The sequence below is a fragment of the Heptranchias perlo genome, chromosome 9, assembly GCF_035084215.1.
Source record: "Heptranchias perlo isolate sHepPer1 chromosome 9, sHepPer1.hap1, whole genome shotgun sequence".
Lineage (NCBI taxonomy): Eukaryota > Metazoa > Chordata > Chondrichthyes > Hexanchiformes > Hexanchidae > Heptranchias > Heptranchias perlo.
This window is the reverse complement of record NC_090333.1, coordinates 20,204,403-20,226,027: the sequence shown is the minus strand read 5'-3', so window position 1 is coordinate 20,226,027 and position 21,625 is coordinate 20,204,403. Positions and strand designations below refer to the sequence as shown.

At 41.0% G+C, this 21,625-nt stretch overlaps 1 protein-coding gene across 2 annotated transcripts in view; it reads right to left on the bottom strand.

Annotated features, from left to right (window-relative positions):
- Positions 1–382: 382 nt before the first annotated feature.
- The window catches only part of LOC137325177 (polypyrimidine tract-binding protein 2), a 54,347-nt gene continuing 33,104 nt past the window's right edge, over positions 383–21,625 (bottom strand). Inside the window, exons 8-15 of one of the 2 annotated variants that reach the window (XM_067989969.1) lie at positions 17,409–17,604; positions 10,410–10,490; positions 6,759–6,898; positions 4,266–4,299; positions 3,755–3,847; positions 3,433–3,649; positions 3,234–3,311; positions 383–1,715 (exon numbers count right to left, since the gene is read on the bottom strand). In XM_067989969.1, coding sequence (XP_067846070.1) covers positions 1,583–1,715; positions 3,234–3,311; positions 3,433–3,649; positions 3,755–3,847; positions 4,266–4,299; positions 6,759–6,898; positions 10,410–10,490; positions 17,409–17,604 — 972 coding nt within the window. In that variant the 3' untranslated portion in view covers positions 383–1,582. The remainder of the gene's footprint in view (positions 1,716–3,233; positions 3,312–3,432; positions 3,650–3,754; positions 3,848–4,265; positions 4,300–6,758; positions 6,899–10,409; positions 10,491–17,408; positions 17,605–21,625) is intronic. The other variant, XM_067989970.1, reaches the window with a different exon arrangement.

Sequence of the window (21,625 nt, the reverse complement as noted above, 5' to 3'; positions counted from 1 at the left end):
CAGTGGCATTGAACTGAATCAGAAGTTGCTTATGCAAAGTTGTTCTTTTTTAAAAAGAAACTTTAGAAAACTTCAAAAAGGGATATATCTCAGTTAAAATTTACTCTTTTGCCAAAAATTCCAGATAGGTACTCAATTATAAGGCTCGTTATTAAAACTGCATTGCTCCAAGTTTTAAATGCTATTTGCAGAAGTGGAAATAAGTTTTAGAGAAACTGGAATACTTGCATCCCAAGTTGAACAATGGTCAAGATACAGCAAGAAGGGTGTACTTAATTTTCCCACCCTAACAAGAGTATTAACCATGAAGTCAGAAGCTTAATGAGGTGAAGACGAACAAGGGAAGTGAGGAAAAGCAGTACAGAAAGACAGAAGAGGTGGATAGAGCTACAGAAGTATTTATTAGGCATGCTACAGGCAAGCGAACAGAGTACACAGGGAAAAAAAAAATCAAAGTCAACACAACCATCAAACATCCCAATTTTGTTAGAAAATTAATTTTAATTGTGCCTCTTTCAAACTATACTGAGATTTACATTGCTAGAGATCAAGATGTAAAAACGTAACTAATATAGAAAATATATATGACCTTTTTTGCTACATAGTCCACAGATTCTATGTATATGAATTATGCTAATACATAGATCTGAAAAGTTCGTGGTCAATAAACTACTTAAATTTGACAACACTTGTAATTGTTGGACTTTCTTCAAATGATGAACTCTACTCATACAATTCCTCTTATTTGAAGATACAGAACTGTTTATATTAAAGTCTGTTTCCGTTCAAATACAAAATATCTTGAAGAGGTTTATTAAAACTGAATATTACAATGCAAGGTAAATTAAGACTAAAGGCACATAAACTTTGGTCCCACCTGGTTGTCCATTCTAGAAAACTGCCACAAAACTATTCTTTTTGCTCCCTATTTTGAAGCATTTTTCTTTTGCCTTTCTATGACACATGCACCAATTTCATTAACTAACTAGACTTGACTGCACATGCTCAAAAGTCCACAGCCATTTTTCAGTCCTTAATTACAAACTAAAGATGGTAATAGAAATGCACATAAGCAATTTGCAATGTCAACTCCAAACATCTACAAAATGTATATTCAGCAACAAGCAAGACTGTAACTTAGTGCTAACATTTACACAATACTCCCACTATTTCTGAAATTCTCCAACCATGTGCCCAAAAGAAGGCCCCAGCTTCACTTTCATAGTATATTCAATTGTATTAATAGAAGTTTTTCAACTTTTAAGGTAAGGCACATTTCTTTTCAGATTTTTCTACTAAATAAAAAGACGCAGAGATTATTCAAATCCCCAAAAACTAAAAATGAATGAATTCTCTAAAAAAAACATAAGAATGTTTTGAATTTTCATCCCAAGCAGCAGCTGAATTAATTTCCTCTGCCCCTTCTAATGATTGTTCATCCTCCAAATTTGAGTATCACAAATGTATATATGAAGGAATGACAACAGCTGGAATTCTTAAACTCTGGTCCCACCTCCCTGAAACAAGTCTACAATTAACCACAAAATCAAAATATTAAACTGTAAGCTCTTTCTGGACATTCTCAGATGGTTGATTTGGAGAACGAAACTCTCAGATGGTGGTTTTCTCCAAGATCATAGTTGTGAAGAACAATCAGTGCCTGGATGGCTTCCTCCACAGAACACATTTGAAGCAGTGCCATTTTGTGATCTCTTCTGGAACAAAAGTAGGAATTAGGGAAGTGCACTAAAAATAGGAAAAATGATGGCTACATTTGTTTGTTTGAGCAACAATATTCACTTAAGTGCATTACAACCCAGTAACACTCAATCTTATATCCGCACGAGAACAGTCTATTTAAATTTCATACACAACTGGCAGAACTAAACGTGTAAAATATTTTGACGTCTAGTTGTTCTAACTTTTATGTGGAATTTAAGCATAAGGAACCATATAGGTTTACAGCAGGACAGCATTTGGCCCATCTGTTCCAGATCTTTGATAGAAAAATCCAAAACTAATCTCACTGTCCTCTCTCTCCACAGCTCTACCGTCTGCTTCAAAAACGTATCCTCTTTTCCCTTAAAGGATACAATTATCCTTGCCTTAATTATGTCGTGTGGCAAAGCATTCCTTCTCCTACATCACTCTGTGTATACTAACCTCCTCACTGAGGATTTTATGACCCCTTGTCATTGGCTCCTGAACCAGAGGAATTTTTCCCTATTCGCTATCAAAACCTTTCATAAATGTAAAATCCTCTATTAAATCTCCTCTTAGCCTTCTCTGCTCCAGTGGGAATAGTCCCAGCATTTTAACATGGCTGAATGTGACATGAACTGGCTCTGAGCAGATGACAGGTTGTCATCTTGAAATTCCCATTAGAATGGCAAGGCATAGATTCTCCCTCATCAGGGAACTGGAGGAAGAGGACTGGGAATACTGGGGACTTTCCTACAGAGTGAAAATTTTGGGCAGGTCACACAAAGTAGCCTTTGTGCAATTTCTGGTGGCAAAAAATGAAAGCATATCGCTTTCTCTCTTGGCCACAGATGATGCCTATTGTGGGATCTGTGAATTGGGAAGAAAAAGTACCATACAAAATGAAGAAGGAAAAACGCCCATAGCGGGGATTGCGTACTATATTGATCTGGGCAAAATATCAGCATATGTGAACTCTAGACCAATACTTAAAGTATATACAAAAGACTGATCTTAAAATAGAACAAGGATGCTTCAAGAATACATTTTGAAAACTGCCTAGTCAACTTGTTAGGATTTAACTATGCTTTTGCCCATATCAGCTCATACATAACATTGCTACCAAGCAAGATAAAAATTAAATGGAAATGAAACTTTACTGTTTAGCACATTAAAAAATATCCAATATAATATCCAATTCTTGCTGAAATCATTGCTAATGATTTTAAAAATGAATCAAACATCTTTCTGAAATCATGTTTGCACACAGATACAGCAACCAGTACTAGGAAGTCATTTGACTATATTAGCTTTGGAAGTATTTGATTTGTTTTCTGTTGTGCATTAAAAACAAAGATAGCTGGGGGGAGTCAGCACGATTTCAAATTTTGAACAATCACAATATGTTGTTGCCCAGCACAAAATGACAACTGTTCATGATGGAAGCAAAGCCAATGTTAATTGATTAGAAGAAAATGCTGGCAGAAGAAATATGCATATACCAATTGCATTTTTGGAAAAAGAACACTTACTGGAAAAATTTAAAACCTTTCACGTTGCCACCAGTATTTGTAAAAAGTGACTTGAGATTATCTTCAGTAATGGAAGGTCTGTTAAAACACATCAATTAGGACATGGTTAAAAACTTTCTCCTGTGAAAACCAGCCCAAGTTAATTTCTTGATAAGATAGACCACTTATCACATGCATTCCACTCAAGTGGATTACTTACGGAATATTTGAAAGGTGAAGAGTAGCAGAGGGGGGGAATATATTCTGGAAATTCTTTGATCCAGGTTTTTTGAAACGATGGAGTGGGGAATTGGTAAAATCTTTTGTCAATCCCTGGTCATCTAGGCCCTCTCGAGGTAACTGTACTGTCTGGTGTTTGGACAGTGTGACACGGATAATCTTTCCGTACATTTTCTGCCCATTCAAGTGGCTCATTGCTAACAAATAAAAAGTCAGTTTTAGCACTTTTTTTTTAAAAAGGACAGTGCATTTTCTAAGAACAAAACTTAGAATATAGTGGTCAAACGCATATAGAATCTTACCCAGCTGTGCCTGGTTGACATCAGCCATTTGCACAAGAGCACTGTCTTTTTTATTGTACAAAATCTTCACACGCTGCACATCACCATAAACACCTTTGCAGAGTGGAAGAGTGAAGAAAAATAAAAGTTATGCATGTAATAAATTCACCAGACTAACAAAATCACCAACAGATCAATGAAACATTCAGATCAGACATCAATGTGAACAAAGTTTTGACATCCAAAATGAGTACAACAAATCAAGATTTAGCATAGTGATTATCTGAAGAGAAAAATCCTGGTAAAATCCCTCAAAGCTAACGTGAAGTGATACTAAATTAAAGAACATGCAAAATAATTTTTAGCATGCATTACCATAAACAAAATAGCATCTATGGAGAGAATTACAGCAAAAGAAAAAGTAGCAGAAGATTATCTACTCATCTATAAGCCGAATTGCTAGCTACAAATAAGAATTAAGGTGAAAATTTCTAAATCAATAATAAAAAGTATAGTGCTAACGATAACATACCGAAGAGGGTAAACAGACTTTGGGGCGTAACCATCTTTAGAAGGAGAGAAGAGCAAGCAGCGTAAGACAGGAAGAGAGAAGAATCGAGGAAGAGCGGAGATGAACAGATCATCCATAACGAAGGGTGGTTCCCGTAGAATGGTGAGGTGGTCATGGATCATGGTTCAAGGCAGTTAATTGGGGCAAGTTGGTCCGAGGAACATTTTGTTCAAGCACATAAGCATGAACACAAGGAATGAGGTAGGGATGGGTCAGAGAGGATTGGTATTGGGGAGGGTTGGGAAACGTGAAAGGAACACACAGGGTAAGAAAGAGGGATGGGATGGGTAGGGGTGGAGCAATGCAGAAGAAAACAAGGAGTTGGGGAACAAAACAAAAAAAAATATATAGGTCAGTACATAGGAAATGCAGGAATTTGGTCAGAAAATGGCTGGTTCATGTACTTTACAAGAAAATAGTGTTGAATGTAGTCACCCAAGACACAAAACAAAAACCATGGGTAAAGTACATTTATAATCAAAGAATTACAATACTTCATATTACATGAGAAAGTAAAAAAAAATCATGCACAAAAAAACCTTGAACTTCGACGTTAACGGCATAATCATGGCCAGGTATGAAATGCAGGCAAATAAATATTTGAGAGGCACTCTAATTCGAACATTACACTTAACAGCATGCAGAAGTGCAGCATGAAGAAAACTATCAAATGTTACCGATAACTTTCAACATTTCAATCTATGTAGAAGTTAATTCGAATTTTAGAAATGAAGATAGAACTGTGGGTAATTTCTCCTGTGAAGGGCTCAGATACAAGCCACATTTCATACCAGCTTTTGTTAAAGCCAAAATGAAAATAGAGTAAAACTAGATCATGAGGACAAAAGCCCAAGAACCTGAGAATACAAAGATTTGCAGTGCAAGAACATGTTTAGATACAACAACCAAGGTTTGCAAAGGAAAAAAAAATACTGCAAAGACTGGGAAGTGTGTCTCATTAAGTTCTTTGAAGAACTGTTAAGGAAAAGGCATTAAAGGAAAGTTTACATAAAGCAAGATTTCATGACAAACATAACATGTGCAAGTATGACAATAACTAAGCAGTAAGATTACATAGTTACATAGAATTTTACAGCACAGAAACAGGCCATTCGGTCCAACAGGTCTACGCCAGTATTTATGCTCAACAGAAGCCTGCTCCCACTTTGCTACATCTCACCCGATCAACATATCCTTCTATTCCTTTCTCTCTCATATACTTATCTAGCTTCCCCTTGAATGCATCTACGCTAATCGCTTAAATCACTCAAATCACTCCATGTGGTATCGAGTTCCACATTCTCACCACTATCTGCGTAAAGATGTTTCTCCTGAACTCCTCATTGGATTTATTAGTGGATATCTTATATTTACAGCCCCTAGTTTTGGACTCCCATCACATTTGGAAACAACTTCTCTACTACTACCCTATCGAACTCAGTCATAATTTCAAAGACCGCCATTAGGCCATCCCACAGCCTTCTCTTTTCCAGAGAAAAGAGCCCCAGCCTATTCAATCTTTCCTGGCAGCTATAACCTCTCAGTTCTGGTATCAGCCTTGTAAATCTTTTTTGCACCTTCTCCAGTGCATCTATCCTTTTTTTGTAATATGGTAACCAGATCTGTACACACAGTATGGTTTAACAAAGGTTCTATACATGTTCAACATAACGTCCCTGCTTTTCAATTCTATTCCTCTAGAAATGAACCCCAGTGCTTTGTTGGCATTTTTAACGATTTGTGAATCTGTACTCTTAATCTCTTTGCACCTCTACCCCATTTAAACTCTTATTTTCAAAAGGAGGAGGTGGCCTCTTTACTCCTCTTACCAAATTGCACCACCTCACACTGATCAATATTGCTGAATCGTCCATGCTGCACGTTTGTTAATGTCTTCTTGTACTACTAATAAAAAGACAATGAACCAGATGACAGATTTCACTCTATGCTCAACCCTAACTGAATGTGCTACTCACTAACTCATCAGCTTCATTAATTTCAGAATCATCAATGTTAGATTACACCAAGTTAGATTAATAAAGAATAAAAATAGGCACTAGCAATTTCAAAAGGTACTCAAACAACTTGGAGGTAAAAAAAAGGCACACCCCGCACCCCCTCCACCAATACTTACCTAGATTAATTTCCAAAACAGTAGCTTGTTTACTAATTTACTAATATCATCTGGGCAATTGGATCTACATTTATTATAAATCATTACTTTGTAACTGCATTTTTGCCATTGCTAGTAATACTTATGAACTCCATGCATTTATTTAAGTTTATCAATTTTATTTCTAATTTTACAGTGGACTATAAATACAGACATGGACACCACAAAAGCAACAAGACAATGGACGAGGAAGACAAATAAATGTTAGACCAATGAATGAAACTAACTTACTCTGCGAACAGAAGTATAAAGAGAAAGATTTGTAAGAAACAAATAATTACCTCATCATTCAGATTGCTAACCAGGAGGACACTGTGGTTGGCAGAAGCAACTCCAGACATTGCTACACGCCCTGCGGCTGCTGCAGCAGCTGCAGCTGCAGCACCAGGCATAGCCAATGGGCTCAGGGATCCTGGAACAGCTGCAACAGAAGACCAATTATTTAAAAATACACTAGTACCAAATAACAATTTTAAATTGACCAGGCGCGCGATTCCATCTGGAAGAAAATGCTCCATATAGTAATGGGTATGGTCAATAGGTACTTTGTTCTGGCTTGAGATTTTCAGCAAGTTTATTCAGTGAACAGCAGAATCATAAAGTCCATGCTTTGATCCTCCAAGTATGCTGAGTTAGCTGATTGGGACGGTTACTGGGGTGCTACAGTTGGCCTCAGTGGCGCCACAGTAACAGAAAATTGGCAGGGGTTCCCACTCATTCAATGTCCAGGAACCACTACTGGAAGTGGCAGTTTGTATATGTTGGGTGAGGACAGGATCGGGCTTATCTGTGAAGCCACCTGTAGGTAAATAGACTGCCGATATCTATTGTCGAAGTTCATACGGGAAAAAAGGCCACTCAGACGAGATATGAGGCACTCGTGGAACCTCAACTCACCAATGAGTTTCTGTCCTCAGTCATGGAGGGTAAATAAAAACCGATGGAGAAAAAAAAGTCATCACAGTTCATAATTATCAAAAACTAAACCAACTGCTGACCAGGAAGATAGTAGTGGTTGTTGGAGGCCAATCATCTCAGCCCCAGGACATTGCTGCAGGAGTTCCTCAGGGCAGTGTCCTAGGCCCAACCATCTTCAGCTGCTTCATCATCAATGACCTTCCCTCCATCATAAGGTCAGAAGTAGGAATATTCGCTGACGATTGCAGTGGTTCAGTTCCATTCGCAACCCCATAGATAATGAAGCAGTCCGTGCCCACATACAGCAAGACCTGGACAACATCCAGGCTTGGACTGATAAGTGGCAAGTAACATTTGCGCCACTCAAGTGTCAGGCAATGACCATCTCCAACAAGAGAGAGTCTAACCCCACCCCCTCACCCCCGACATTCAACAGCATTACCAACGCCTAATCCTCCACCATCAACAACCTGGGGGTCACCATTGACCAGAAACTTAACTGAACCAGACACCAAATACTGTGGCTACAAGAGCAAGTCAGAGGCTCATTATTCGGCGGCGAGTGACTCACCTCCTGACTCCTCAAAGCCTTTCCACCATCTGCAAGGCACAAGTCAGGAGTGTGATGGAATACTCTCCACTTGCTTGGATGACTGCAGCTCCAACAACACTCAAGAAGCTCGACATCATCCAAGGCAAAGCAGCCTGTATGATTGGCACCTCATCCATCACCTTAAACATTCACTCCCTCCACCACCAGTGCACCGTGGCTGCAGTGTGTACCATCTACAAGATGCACTGCAGCAACTCACCAAGGCTTCTTCGACAGCACCTCCCAAACCTGTGACCTCTAACACCTAGAAGGACAAGGGCAACAGGCGCATGGGAACACTATCAACTGCACGTTCTCCTCCAAGTCACACACCATACGGACTTGGAAATATATCACCGTTGCTGGGTCAAAATTCTGGAACTCCCTACTGAACAGCACTGTGGGAGTACCTTCACCACACTGATTGCAGCGGTTCAAGAAGGCGGCTCACCACCACCTTCTCAAGGACAATTAGGGATGGGGAATAAATGCTGGCCTTGTCAGTGACGCCCACATCCCATGAATGAATAAAAAAAAGGGACTGCACATACCAGGTGCCCTCAGGTTGAAAAAAACACTCCAAGTTCTTTGCTTGTGGAGACAGAGGTCAACATACACAAAACAGAGTAGGAATAAATGGGTTATTTTCAGGTTGGCAGGTTGTAACTAGTGGGGTGCCGCAAGGATCAGTGCTTGGGCCTCAACAGTATATATATATATATATATATATATCTCAAGGACTTAGGTGAGGAGACCGAGCGTAATATATACCACTTTGCTGATGAGACAGGTTAAGAGATTAGGCAAGAAGATGGCAGATGGAGTATAATGTGCGGAAATGTGAAATTATCCACTTTGGTAGGAAGAACAGAAAAGCAGAATATTTTTTTTTTAAAAAGGTGAGAGACTAAGAAATGTTGGTATTCAGAGGGATTTGGGTGTCCTTGTACATGAATCAGAAAGTTAACATGCAGGTACAGCAAGCAATTAGGAAGGCAAATGGTATATTAGCCTTTATTGTGAAGGGGTTGGAGTATAAGAGTAAGGAGGTCATGCTGCAATTATATAGGGCTCTGGTGAGTCCACATCTGGATTACTGTGTACAGTTTTGGTCTCCTTATCTAAAGGAAGGATATACTTGCCTTAGAGGGCATGCAATGAAGGTTCACTAGATTGATTCCTCGGATGAGAGGGTTGTCCTATAAGGAGGGATTGAGTAGAATGGGCCAATATTCTCTGGTATTTAGAAGAATGAGAAGTGATCTCATTGAAATGTATAAGATTCTGAGAGGGCTTGACAGGGTAGACGCTGAGAGGCTGTTTCCCCTGGCTGGAGAGTCTAGAACTAGGGATCGTAGTCTCAAGGGATCAACCCTTTAGGACCGAGATGAGGAAAGATTCCTTCACTCAGAGGATTGAGAATCTTTGGAAGCTCAATCGTTGAGTACATTCAAGACTGAGATCGACAGATTTTTGGACACAAAGGGAATCAAGGGATATGGGGACAGGGTGGAAAAGTGGAGTTGAGGTAGGAGATCAGCCATGCTCCTACTGAATGACAGAGCAGGCTCGAGGGGCCATATGGCCTACTCCTGCTCCTATTTCTTATGTTCTTATACAAACCAGAGCAGCTACAAGCAGAACCGGGTTGAAAGAAAAATCAAGGGTAAGGTGGACAGGAAGAAGGCAGAACTTCTTGCGTTCTCATTCCATCACTCAACATCCACATTCAAGATGTAGTGGACCCTAGCAGTAGGGTTCTTAACTGGAGAGGAACCCTCTACACATTGGTCCATAAAAGTGGTCATTTCACAAGTAGAGAGCCAACTTTCCCAGCTGGATGCTACCCAGTCAAGGAGTAACATATGGATCCTCACCTATCCAACAAAAAACAACTTGCATTTATATAGCGCCTTTAATATAGTAAAACATCTCAAGGCGCTTAACTAAGCAAACAACATTCCCTAACTTGAGATGGCAGACAAAACTTCAGCACTGTGATTTCCTGAGATAAGTGACCTCCATATTTGATAAAAACAGTTGGAGTTTAAAAATTGTCCAACTGCATGCAACAGAACCGTAGCAATGTTGTGTTTTGGAAGTTTACCAAGAGGGCTGTCTCATCTTGAAGATATGATAACTGCTTCTACACGACGACTCCACTAAGGATGCTGGAAGTCAACTTGTTCATGGGTGCATACTATGATATTCTACACTTCTGTGTACTGTTCAGCACAACGGTCTGAAGTTCTGAATAACACTGGTTCAAAACTGCATGATACATAGTCCCTCTATGTTTACCTATGTACCTAATCAGCGTCATGTCAATCTTACCTACACCAATTTGTTCCAGAAAAATAAAAGCTAAATTTTCCAAATGTAAGCACAGTTTACTTATAAACATTACTATTACAACTCTAACCTGCAGTCTGTGCAAAGCTCATTGATGGTGGAAACCCAGATCCTCCACTGTATGGACCAGACATCATTCCTGCAGGTGTACCTAACAAATGAAGGGCAACAAAAAAGTTAACTTTGGTTACTCAATTTGCTTATGCACTGAATATAATTCTGTGAAATAGTGGAAACCATGGTATCATAAATTATCTGCATCCACTTTCATTTTAAAAAAAGTTATATGTAAATACAAACATGTAGTATATAGCCACAGATTTTAACATGCCCATACCAATTTTATCTAAAAGTAGAACTTCTCAGGAAGAGAAAAAGGCCACTTGGCCCTATAAGGCAGAACCTTACATATATTTCACATAAGCCTCAATTTGGCCTTTTCTCAGAAACACATCTAGTTGCCTCTTAAACCCAATTATACCACTGGCTTCAATGAACTCCCTTGGCAACATGTTTCGCAATCTAATACACTTTATGCAAGAAGTTTTCATCAAATTTCTTAATTTGTAAACCTATCCCCTGGTATTTGAGTCCTTCAACCACTGAACAACTTTTAACCAAAAGATGAACCTCCCAAGACATGGTTTTTGTGCCCTGGTCACCTAGACGTTCTCACTAGAATGATATAGGATTATCTACTCCAAAAGATCGTTACAAATGATGAACATTCTAAAACCGTTGTTTGAAAACTATCAAATCTAGATGAAACAAACAGAATAATAAATGAATGGAACAAACGATTGCAACATTAATCACCACTCTTTGTAATTGTTTCATAAAAGGGGCAGCAACAATGATAATTTATTTTGTAGTTGATTGAATATTCAAGTCTGAGATCCACAGATTTTTATTAGGTAAGGGTATCAAGGGATATGGATCCAAGTCAGGTAAATAGAGTTGAGATTCTGATCAGCCATGATCTAATTAAATGGTCATGATGTGGAGATGCCGGTGATGGACTGGGGTTGACAATTGTAAACAATTTTACAACACCAAGTTATAGTCCAGCAATTTTATTTTAAATTCACAAGCTTTCGGAGATTTTCTCCTTCCTCAGGCAAATGTTGTTTGAAAACTATCAAACATTTGCCTGAGGAAGGAGAAAATCTCCGAAAGCTTGTGAATTTAAAATAAAATTGCTGGACTATAACTTGGTGTTGTAAAATTGTTTATAATTAAATGGTGGAACAGCCTCTAGGAGCTGAATAGTCTACTCCTGTTCGTATGTAGTTGCTTAAAAGTCTAGGAGAATATTTTTATTCAAAGTGCTCTTCTAATTAGATAAAATGATACTCTCACCTGAGATTTAGATTTTTCCCCAGCATGGAGATTCTCTTAAAACATTCTCGTACGTCTCAGAGCAGCTCCAATGCCAATAACAGGGCATCCTTCTGATTACCAACCAACTTGCAAGCACTTCAATGCAATCCAACCCCATATAGTGCCTCTCACACCCCTCCAGTTTGTAATGAAACTTACCCAGGACGGTCCCTGTAACTGTCAATCGAGAGGTCTCACTGGGAGATCGACCATATTCATACGACTCCAGGACAAAGCAGCCCGCTTGATTGGCACACCATCCACCACCCTAAACATTCACTCCCTTCACCACTGGCGCACTGTGGCTGCAGTGTGTACCATCCACAGGATGCACTGCAGCAACTCGCCAAGGCTTCTTCGACGGCACCTCCCAGACACACGACCTCTACCACCTAGAAGGACAAGGGCAGCAGGTACATGGGAACACCACCACCTGCACGTTCCCCTCCAAGTCTCACACCATTCCGACTTGGAAATATATCGCCGTTCCTTTATCGTCGCTGGGTCAAAATCCTGGAACTCCCTTCCTAACAGCACTGTGGGAGAACCTTCACCACACGGACTGCAGTGGTTCAAGGCGGCGGCTCACCACCACCTTCTCAAGGGCAATTAGGGATGGGCAATAAATGCTGGCCTTGCCAGTGATGCCCACATCCCATGAACGAATAAAAATAAACTCCATGCCAGCAATATCAAATATCTCAGGCAAGATCACTTTCTTCTATTAAGAGTACTTTGAACAAAAAGTGCTTCCCTAAGACTTCTCTGCTATGCTTTCCTTCTAAGTTACTACAAAATTTCTTTCAACTTTTAAAGAGTTGCACCACAGATCAATTATAAAGAATTAGACTAACATTGTATCATTTTGTTCCATCAATTTCTGTGCTTCATCTTTAATTTTTTTTGTCTAAATATCGAATTCTGAGGATATCACTTGGTGCCTGAAGAGTTCTCAAGCCAAACTATGAGGTAAAGTTAAACCATTCCAACAGTAGTCATAAAACCAGCAAGAATTCAGTATCAACCATGCATGTTAATTCAAAACCCTCACGTTGTCAGAGCATGCAAGCCAACACCCCTTGATTCACCACCAATCCTCAATTTAAAAAAATAGCAAAAGGATGGAACGCAGCAAAAAGTTCATCCTAATACTTTTTAACTGTAGAGAATCTAATCAATTCTGTATTGTATCTTTGTGTATTGCTTTACACCCTCTAAATGCAGGGCAAAAATTACATGTACATTAGTTTTTCTAGTGATATAGCATATTTCCTCAAATGATTTCCAAAAACATTCACCAAATCAAGGTCTTCCTTGTAAGAGTAGGCACTCATAGATTATTAAATAGAATAAGCTAATTTGAATTATACAGAATTATATAATATTGAGCTAGGTTAAAACACACTTTAAAGACACACACACACACTCAGTTAAAAGAGACAGGCTTTTATCACAACGTGGGGGGGGTGGGAAAAAAGAGTGTGAAGAAGGAATTTCGATTACCAGTGTAGATAAGAAAAAACTTTCTTTGCAGTAAAGATTGGAAGAGTTAAGACATCAAAGGGCAACAGCAACTATGTCAACATGATACATTTCACATTGTTCACCTGACGAAGGAGGAAGCCTCCGAAAGCTTGTGAATTTAAAATAAAATTGCTGGACTATAACTTGGTGTTGTAAAATTGTTTACAATTGTCAACCCCAGTCCATCACCGGCATCTCCACAACACAAAAGGAGGTAGTGATAACACAATGATCCCCACATTTGTCCTACCTAATGAAATATATACTTTTTTTGCTCTGAGCTTCAGAATGTTGTAAGAACTCTTCAATCTACTCTCTCTGACGCTAGCATATGCAATAAAGACATCTCCTGAAGTATGTATTATTGGTACCTATATCTCATATATACTCTACGTAAAGGGTTATGTTTTATTATCTTATTGTCTTGATTTAATAAAGTATTAATCAGATTTTTTCAGTTTTTCCCTACTCCTCAAACTTGTATTAGAGGTAAAGAATATATCACAATATGCTATACCTCCAAATAAGGGCAATTACAGGTACGGTATCATAGTGGTTATGTTACAGGATTAGTAATCCAGAGGCTTGGACTAATAATCTGGAGTCATGAGCGCAAATCCCACCATGGCAGATGGGGAATTTAAATTCAATTAATTAAATAAAAGTTGGAATTTAAAAAACTAGTATCAGTGATGGTGGCCATGAAATTACCGGATTGTCATAAAAAGCCATCTGGTTCACTAATGTCTTTTAGGGAAGGAAACCTGCTGTCCTTCCCAGTCTGGCCTATATGTGACTCCAGACCCACAACAATGTGGTTGATACTTAATCGCCCTCTGATATGGCCGAGCAAGCCACTCAGTTGTACAATCTGACTACAAAAAGTCACAAGAAGAATAAAACCGGAAGGATCACCCTGCTTCAGACCACTAGGCACCGGACAAGACAAAGACAAAGGCAAACGAAGCCCAGCCGACCCTGCAACGTCCCCCTCACTAACATCTGGGGACTTGTGCCAAAATTGGGAGCGCTGTCCCACAGACTAGTCAAGCAACAGCCTGACATAGCCATACTCTCAGAATCATACCTTTTAGCTAACGTCCCAGACTCTTCCATCACCATCCCTGGGTATGTCTGTCCCACCGGCAGGACAGACCCACCAGAGGTGGGCGGTACAGTGATAGACAATCAGGAGGGAGTGGCCCTGGGAGTCCTCAACATTGACTCCGGACCCCATGAAATCTCATGGCATCTGGTCAAATATGGGCAAGGAAACTTCCTGCTGATTACCACCTACCGACCTCCCTCAGCTGATGAATCAGGCCTCCTCCATGTTGAACATCACTTGGAGGAAGCACTGAGGGTAGCAAGGGCACAGAATGTGCTCTGGGTGGGGTACTTCAATGTCCATCACCAAGAGGGGCTCGGTAGGACCACTACTGACCGAGTCCTGAAGGACATAGCTGCCAGACAGGGTCTGTGGCAGGTGGTGAGCAAACCAACACGAGGGAAAAACCTACTTGACCTCGTCCTCACCAATCTACCTGTTGCAAATGCATCTGTCCATGACAGTATTGGTAGGAGTGACCACCGCACAATCCTCATGGAGACAAAGTCCCGTCTTCGCACTGAGGACACCATCCAACGTGTTGTGTGGCACTATCACCGTGCTAAATGGGATAGATTCAGAACAGATCTAGCAGCTCAAAACTGGGCATCCAAGAGGCACTGTGGGTCATCAGCAGCAGCAGAATTGTATTCCAGCACAATCTGTAACCTTATGGCCCGGCATATTCCTCACTCTACCATTACCAACAAGCCAGGTGATCAACCCCGGTTCAATGAGGAGTGTCGAAGAGCATGCCAGGAGCAGCACCAGGCATACCTAAAAATGAGGTGCCAACCTGGTGAAGCTACAACACAGGACTACATGCATGCTAAACAGTGGAAGCAACATGCTATACACAGAGCTAAGCAATTCCACAACCAACGGATCAGATCAAAGCTCTGCCGTCCTGCCACATCTAGTCGTGAATGGTGGTGGACAATTAAACTAACAGCAGGAGGAGGATGTAAACATCCCCATCCTTAATGATGGCGGAGTCCAGCACGTGAATGCAAAAGACAAGGCTGAAGCGTTTGCAACCATCTTCAGCCAGAAGTGCCGAGTCGATGATCCATCTTAGCCTCCTCCCGAGATCCCCACCATCACAGAAGCCAGTCTTCAGCCAATTTGATTTACTTCATGTGATATCAAGAAACGGCTGAGTGCACTGGATACCGCAAAGGCTATGGACCCAGACAACATCCCGGCTGTAGTGCTGAAGACTTGTTCTCCAGAGCTAGCTGCGCCTCTAGCCAAACTGTTCTAGTACAGCTACAACGCTGGCATCTACCCGACAATGTGGAAAATTGCCCAGGTATGTCCTGTCCACAAAACGCAGGACAAATCCAATCCGTCCAATTACCGTCCCATCAGTCTACTCTCAATCATCAGCAAAGTGGTGGAAGGTGTGTCGTCGACAGTACTATCAAGCAGCACTTACTCACCAGTAACCTGCTCACCGATGCTCAGTTTAGGTTCCGCCAGGAGCTACACGGCTCCAGACCTCATTACGGCCTTGGTCCAAACATGGACAAAAGAACTGAATTCCAGAGGTGAGGTGAAAGGGACCGTGACCTCCCTTGACATCAAGGCAGCATTTGACCGAGTGTGGCACCAAGGAGCCCAGTAAAATTGAAGTCAATAGGAATCAAGCGGAAAACTCTCCAGTGGCTGGAGTCATATCTAGCACAAAGGAAGATGGCTGTGGTTGTTGGAAGCCAATCATCTCAGCCCCAGGACATTGCTGCAGGAGTTCCTCAGGGCAGTGTCCTAGGCCCAACCATCTTCAGCTGCTACATCAATGACCTTCCCTCCATCATAAGGTCAGAAATGGGGATGTTCACTGATGATTGCACAGTGTTCAGTTCCATTCGCAACCCCTCAGATAATGAAGCAGTCCGTGCCCGCATGCAACAAGACTTGGACAACATCCAGGCTTGGGCTGATAAGTGGCCAGTAACATTCGCGCCAGACAAGTGCCAGGCAATGACCATCTCCAACAAGAGAGCGTCTAACCACCTCCCCTTGACATTCAATGGCATTACCATCGCCGAATCCCCCACCGTCATCATCCTGGGATCACCACTGACCAGAAACTTAACTGAACCAGCCACATAAATACTGTGGCTATAAGTTCTGGTCAGAGGCTGGGTACGCTGGGGCGAGTGACTCACCTCCTGACTCCCCAAAGCTTTTCCACCATCTGCAAGGCACAAGTCAGGAGTGTGATGGAATATTCTCCACTTGCCTGGATGAGTGCAGCTCCAACACTCAAGAAGCTCGACGCCATCCAGGACAAAGCAGCTCGCTTGATTGGCACTCCATCCACCACCGGCGTGGCGTGGCTGCAGTGTACCCCATCCACAGGATGCACCGCAGCAACTTGCCAAGGCTTCTTCGACAGCACCTCCCAAACCCGCGACCTCTACCACCTAGAGGACAAGGGCAGCAGGCACATGGGAACAACACTACCTGCACGTTCCCCTCCAAGTTACACATCATCCCGATTTGGAAATGTATCGCCGTTCCTTCATTGTCGCTGTGTCGAAATCCTGGAACTCCCTACCTAACAGCACTGTGAGAGAACCTTCATCACATGGACTGCAGCGGTTCAAGAAGGCGGCTCACCACCACCTTCTCAAAGGCAATTAGGAATGGGCAATAAATGTTGGCCTTGCCAGTGACGCCCACATCCCATGAACGAATAAAAAAAATGACAATATCCTATACAACCCCAACATTTCTAAAAGACATATAACTCCAATTTTAGTTCTGAAGTTGTTCCTACAAAAACTAACTTATTCCAGTCCAAATATGTCTAACTTTTTGCAATTGTTTGCTGCCAATAAAAGCAATCATCCAGGGCAAATGGTCAGTTAATACAAATATTAACAACACTGAATTGGAGAATTACTCAGTGAAAATTATGGGGATATACAGTTCTAAAAGGTAATCAAAAATCTTTATCTATCCAAGTACAAAGTTTCAGTACAAATTATAGTTTGGTCTGAAAAATCTGAAAAAAGACAATTAAGATTATTGCAGGCAATTTTATCCTACCAAGAAGGGAGCTCTCCTTAGCAAATGCTGCAGCAATGGCAGGATCCATAGCTGGCTGCCCATCTCCTGAAGGAAGATCTGGACGTGTATAGTCACGACTTTTATCATTGTTGTATTTTACATTCAAATTCACCAACTTGGAAAAATCAATCCTGAGGGTACAGCAAGCATTATAAATGTTCTGACCATCCAGAGCCTATAAAGATTAATTACAATGAGTAATCAGAAGATGAAGAATCAGAAGCATACATATGTTTTGTCACAAAGGTCCAAAGAGAGATACAAAAATCTATCATATCTAACAATTTTTTTGTAACCTTAGAGGCATTATAAAAGACTGCATTTTAGAAACAAGCAGCCACTCATTACATTTTGGCAGTTAAATTAGGGGGAAAAAAAAAATCAGAATTAAAATACTTCCATTTAAATAGTATCTCATGACATTAAAATGCCCCAAAGCACTTCACACAAATAATTACTTTAAGAGTAGAGTGATTGTTATACAGGCAAATGATTAGAGAAAGACAAGAAAACGGTGTTTTGCTAAGATATCACAAAGGATCATTTAAAATTAGTTTTAGGACACTGATCAATATGGTGGTCAGGGAGACCTCCACAAACTATACCCTAGCCACAGACTCCATCCCTCTACCTTGCCATTGTCTGAGGCTGAACCAGATTGTTTGCAACCTTGGCATCCTATATGACCGAGATCAGCTTCTGACCCCATAGCCGCTCCGCCACCAAAACTGCCTACTTCCACCTCTGTAACATCACCCGTCTGCACCCCTACCTCAGCTCATCTGCTGCTGAAACCCTCATCCATATCTTTGTTACCTCTAGACTCGACTATTCCAATGCCCTCCTGGCCGACCTCCCACCTTGCACCTTCCGTAAACTTGAGCTCATCCAAAATTCTGCTGCCCGCATCCTAACTTGCACCAAGTCCCAATACCTCGATTTTAAAATTTCAAATCCCTCCATGGCTTCGCTCCTCCCTATCTCTGTAATCTCCTCCAGCCTTACAACCCTTAGAGATCTCTGCGCTCCTCCAATTCTAGCCTCTTGTGCATCCCCGATTTTAATCGTTCCGCCACTGGCGGCCTGCCTTTAGCTGTCTTGGCCCTAAGCTCTGGAATTCTCTCCCTAAACCTCTCTCTCCTCCTTTAAGACACTCCTTAAAACCTAGCTCTTCGATCAAGCTTTTGGTCACCTGTCCTAATATCGCCGTATATGGCTCGGTGTCAAATTTTTTTGATAACACTGCTGTGAAGCGCCTTGGGACGTTTTACTACTTTAAAGGTGCTATATAGATGCACGTTGTTACTGCTGCTGTTATTCATCAGCTTGCAAATCGATGTCTCAACACAATCGCACTTTCTCTCCGTTCTATTCCCAAACATTATTAAATACCATTGTATTTCTTAGATTTCAAACACCAGATTGCAGAATCAGAGGGGAAAAAAATAGCTGAGATCCCAATTTGGCGGGGGGGAACGTGGGGACTGGTAACTGCATTTGAAGAATGAAGCAGCCCCAAGTAGACATAAGTGTCAGGTCCCCCAACTCGCATGGTAGCAGCAGGTAGTAAGTGAACCAGAGCACAAGATGAGTATTCATCGGGTGCCTTAGCATGAAGCTGCTGTAAACATCAGAACCTGCACTATAGACCTTGGACTTTCCATGAGCAATGTCAAGCCAGATCTACTAGTTATCAAAATAAATGAAAGCCAGCACGGATTTTTTAAAGGCAAATCATGTTTAACTAACTTGAGAGTTTTTTGATGAGGTAACAGAGAGGGTAGATGAGGGCAATGCAGTTGATGTGGTGTATATGGACTTTCAAAAGGCATTTGATAAAGTGCTGCACAGTAGGCTTATCAAGATTGCGGCTCATGGAGTTAAGGGGGCAGTAGCAACATGGATACAGAATTGGCTAAGGGACAGGAAACAGAGAGTAGCGGTGAACGGTTGATTTTCGGATTGGATTGGAGGGTACAGTGGTGTTTCCCAGGGGGCAATGCTAGGACCACTGCTTTTCTTGATATATATTAATGACTTGGACTTGGTTGTACAGGGCACAATTTCAAAATCTGCAGATGACACAAAACTTGGAAGGGTAGTAAACACTGAGGAGGATAGTGATAGACTTCAAGAGGATACAGACAGGCTGGTGGCACGGGCGGACACGTGGCAGATTAAATTTAACGCAGAAAAATGCAAAGTGATACATTTCGGTAGGAAGAACGAGGAGAGGCAATATAAACTAGAGGGCACAACTCTAAAAGGGGTACAGGAACAGAGAGATCTGAAGGTATATGTGCACAAATCATTGAAGGTGGCAGGGTAGATTGAGAAAGTGGTTAAAAAAGCATACGGGATCCTGGGCTTTATAAATAGAGGCATAAGAGTACACAAGTATGAAAGTCATGATGAACCTTTATAAAACACTGGTTCAGCCACAACTGGAATAGTGTGTCCAGTTCTGGGCACCGCACTTCAGAAAAGATGTAAAGGTCTTAGAGAGTGCAGAAGAGATTTACTAGAATGATTCCAGGGATGAGGGAGTTTAGTTACGTGGATAGACTGGAGAAGCTGGGGTTGTTCTCCTTGGAACAGAGGCGGTTGCAAGGAGATTTGATAGAGGTATTTAAAATCATGACGGGATTAGACAGGGTAGATAGAGAGAGAAACTGTTCCCATTGGCAGAAGGGTCAAGGACCAGAGGACATAGATTTAAGGTGACTGGCAAAAGAACCAAATGCGACATGAGGAAAAAGTTTTTTTTTACACAGCGATCTGAAATGCACTACCCGAGGGGGTGGTGGAGGCAGATTCAATCATGGCCTTATAAAGGGAACCGGATAAGTACTTGAAAGGAAAAAAATTGCAGGGCTACAGGGAAAGGTGAGTGAGTGGGACTAGCTGGATTGCTCTTGCATAGAGCCGGCGTGGACTCGATGGGCTGAATGGCCTCCTTCCATACTGTAACCTCTGTGATTCTAAATGCTCTAAAAGCCAAACACACTAGAGCTACAAGACAGGGATTGCTTTTTAACTACGAAAGTAGTTCAGTAGAGGGAGTGATTCAAGTAGTTACTTCAATTTCTTCAACATTACATATTGCAAGAGGTAACAGTCAATATTCTCAATCATTACAGAAGTGGCCGAGAGAAATTTTGAACTAAAAATAAACCAATGTATAAGAATGCAATGCAGGACACCCAGGGTGACCAAACGGTTAGTCTTCATAGGCGTGTATCAGTGTCCATACAGAATTTTTATTTGCATGTTTCCATTAATCTGCATATATCTCAAGTTGTTGATACCTTTGAAAGATTTCTTTGAGTCATTGAAATGTCTGGGAATGCACAATCTATGCTAAAAACACTAAAAGATCATTTATTTAAAAAAGGATCCCAGAAACCAGAGAAAGGAGGACCAGTTATCTGAAGGGGGAAAAAAAAAAATCACCATTTAGTTGCATAAGTAACATTAGTAGAAGTCATGATTAGCAGCTAATCATTCCCTTTTGTTACCCCATCTAAAACATCTGAAGAACTGTGTGGGGAATCTACCCCAATTGCAAAAAGAAAAAATCCCATGCTTGAAACCACTGAATTTGATCTGAAAATCACATAGAACATGGTTAATGGACAGTTATTATGAAGAGAAAAGAAACAAAATTTTCAATGATAGAAATTTGGGATTGAATGCGAAAGGTTCCAAAGAGTATACATGCAAATTTCTAGACAGCGATAAAATACAAGGATGAAAATTGAATTTGTGCAGTATCCTTTATAAGCCTTAAACCTCTTTTAAAATGCCACCACTACCTTTCCTCAAAGAGCTTACCTTAAACCCCTCCACCATCACCCTATCTGAAATTTTCCCTTCCACTCCAAGATCCTTGAAAATGATACTGCCTCACAAGCACACACAAATCTCTAACAATTCTGTTTGAGACCTCACAATTTGGTTTCCATCCTGCCCACTGCACAGAGACTACTCTGATTAAAAGCATTAGTGACATCCTTTGTGGCTGTTGCCAAGATTGTCTTTCTGTCCCTCCTTATCTTTCTCCATAATTCCAACTGCTTGTCCAAAATCAAAATTCTTCCAACTCAATGTAAGCTAAACTAAAACCATCCTTTTTGGCTCCTGTTAGCTCCTGCAAGCCTCTCCTCTTGAATCCATCGACCTCCACAATTTCCATC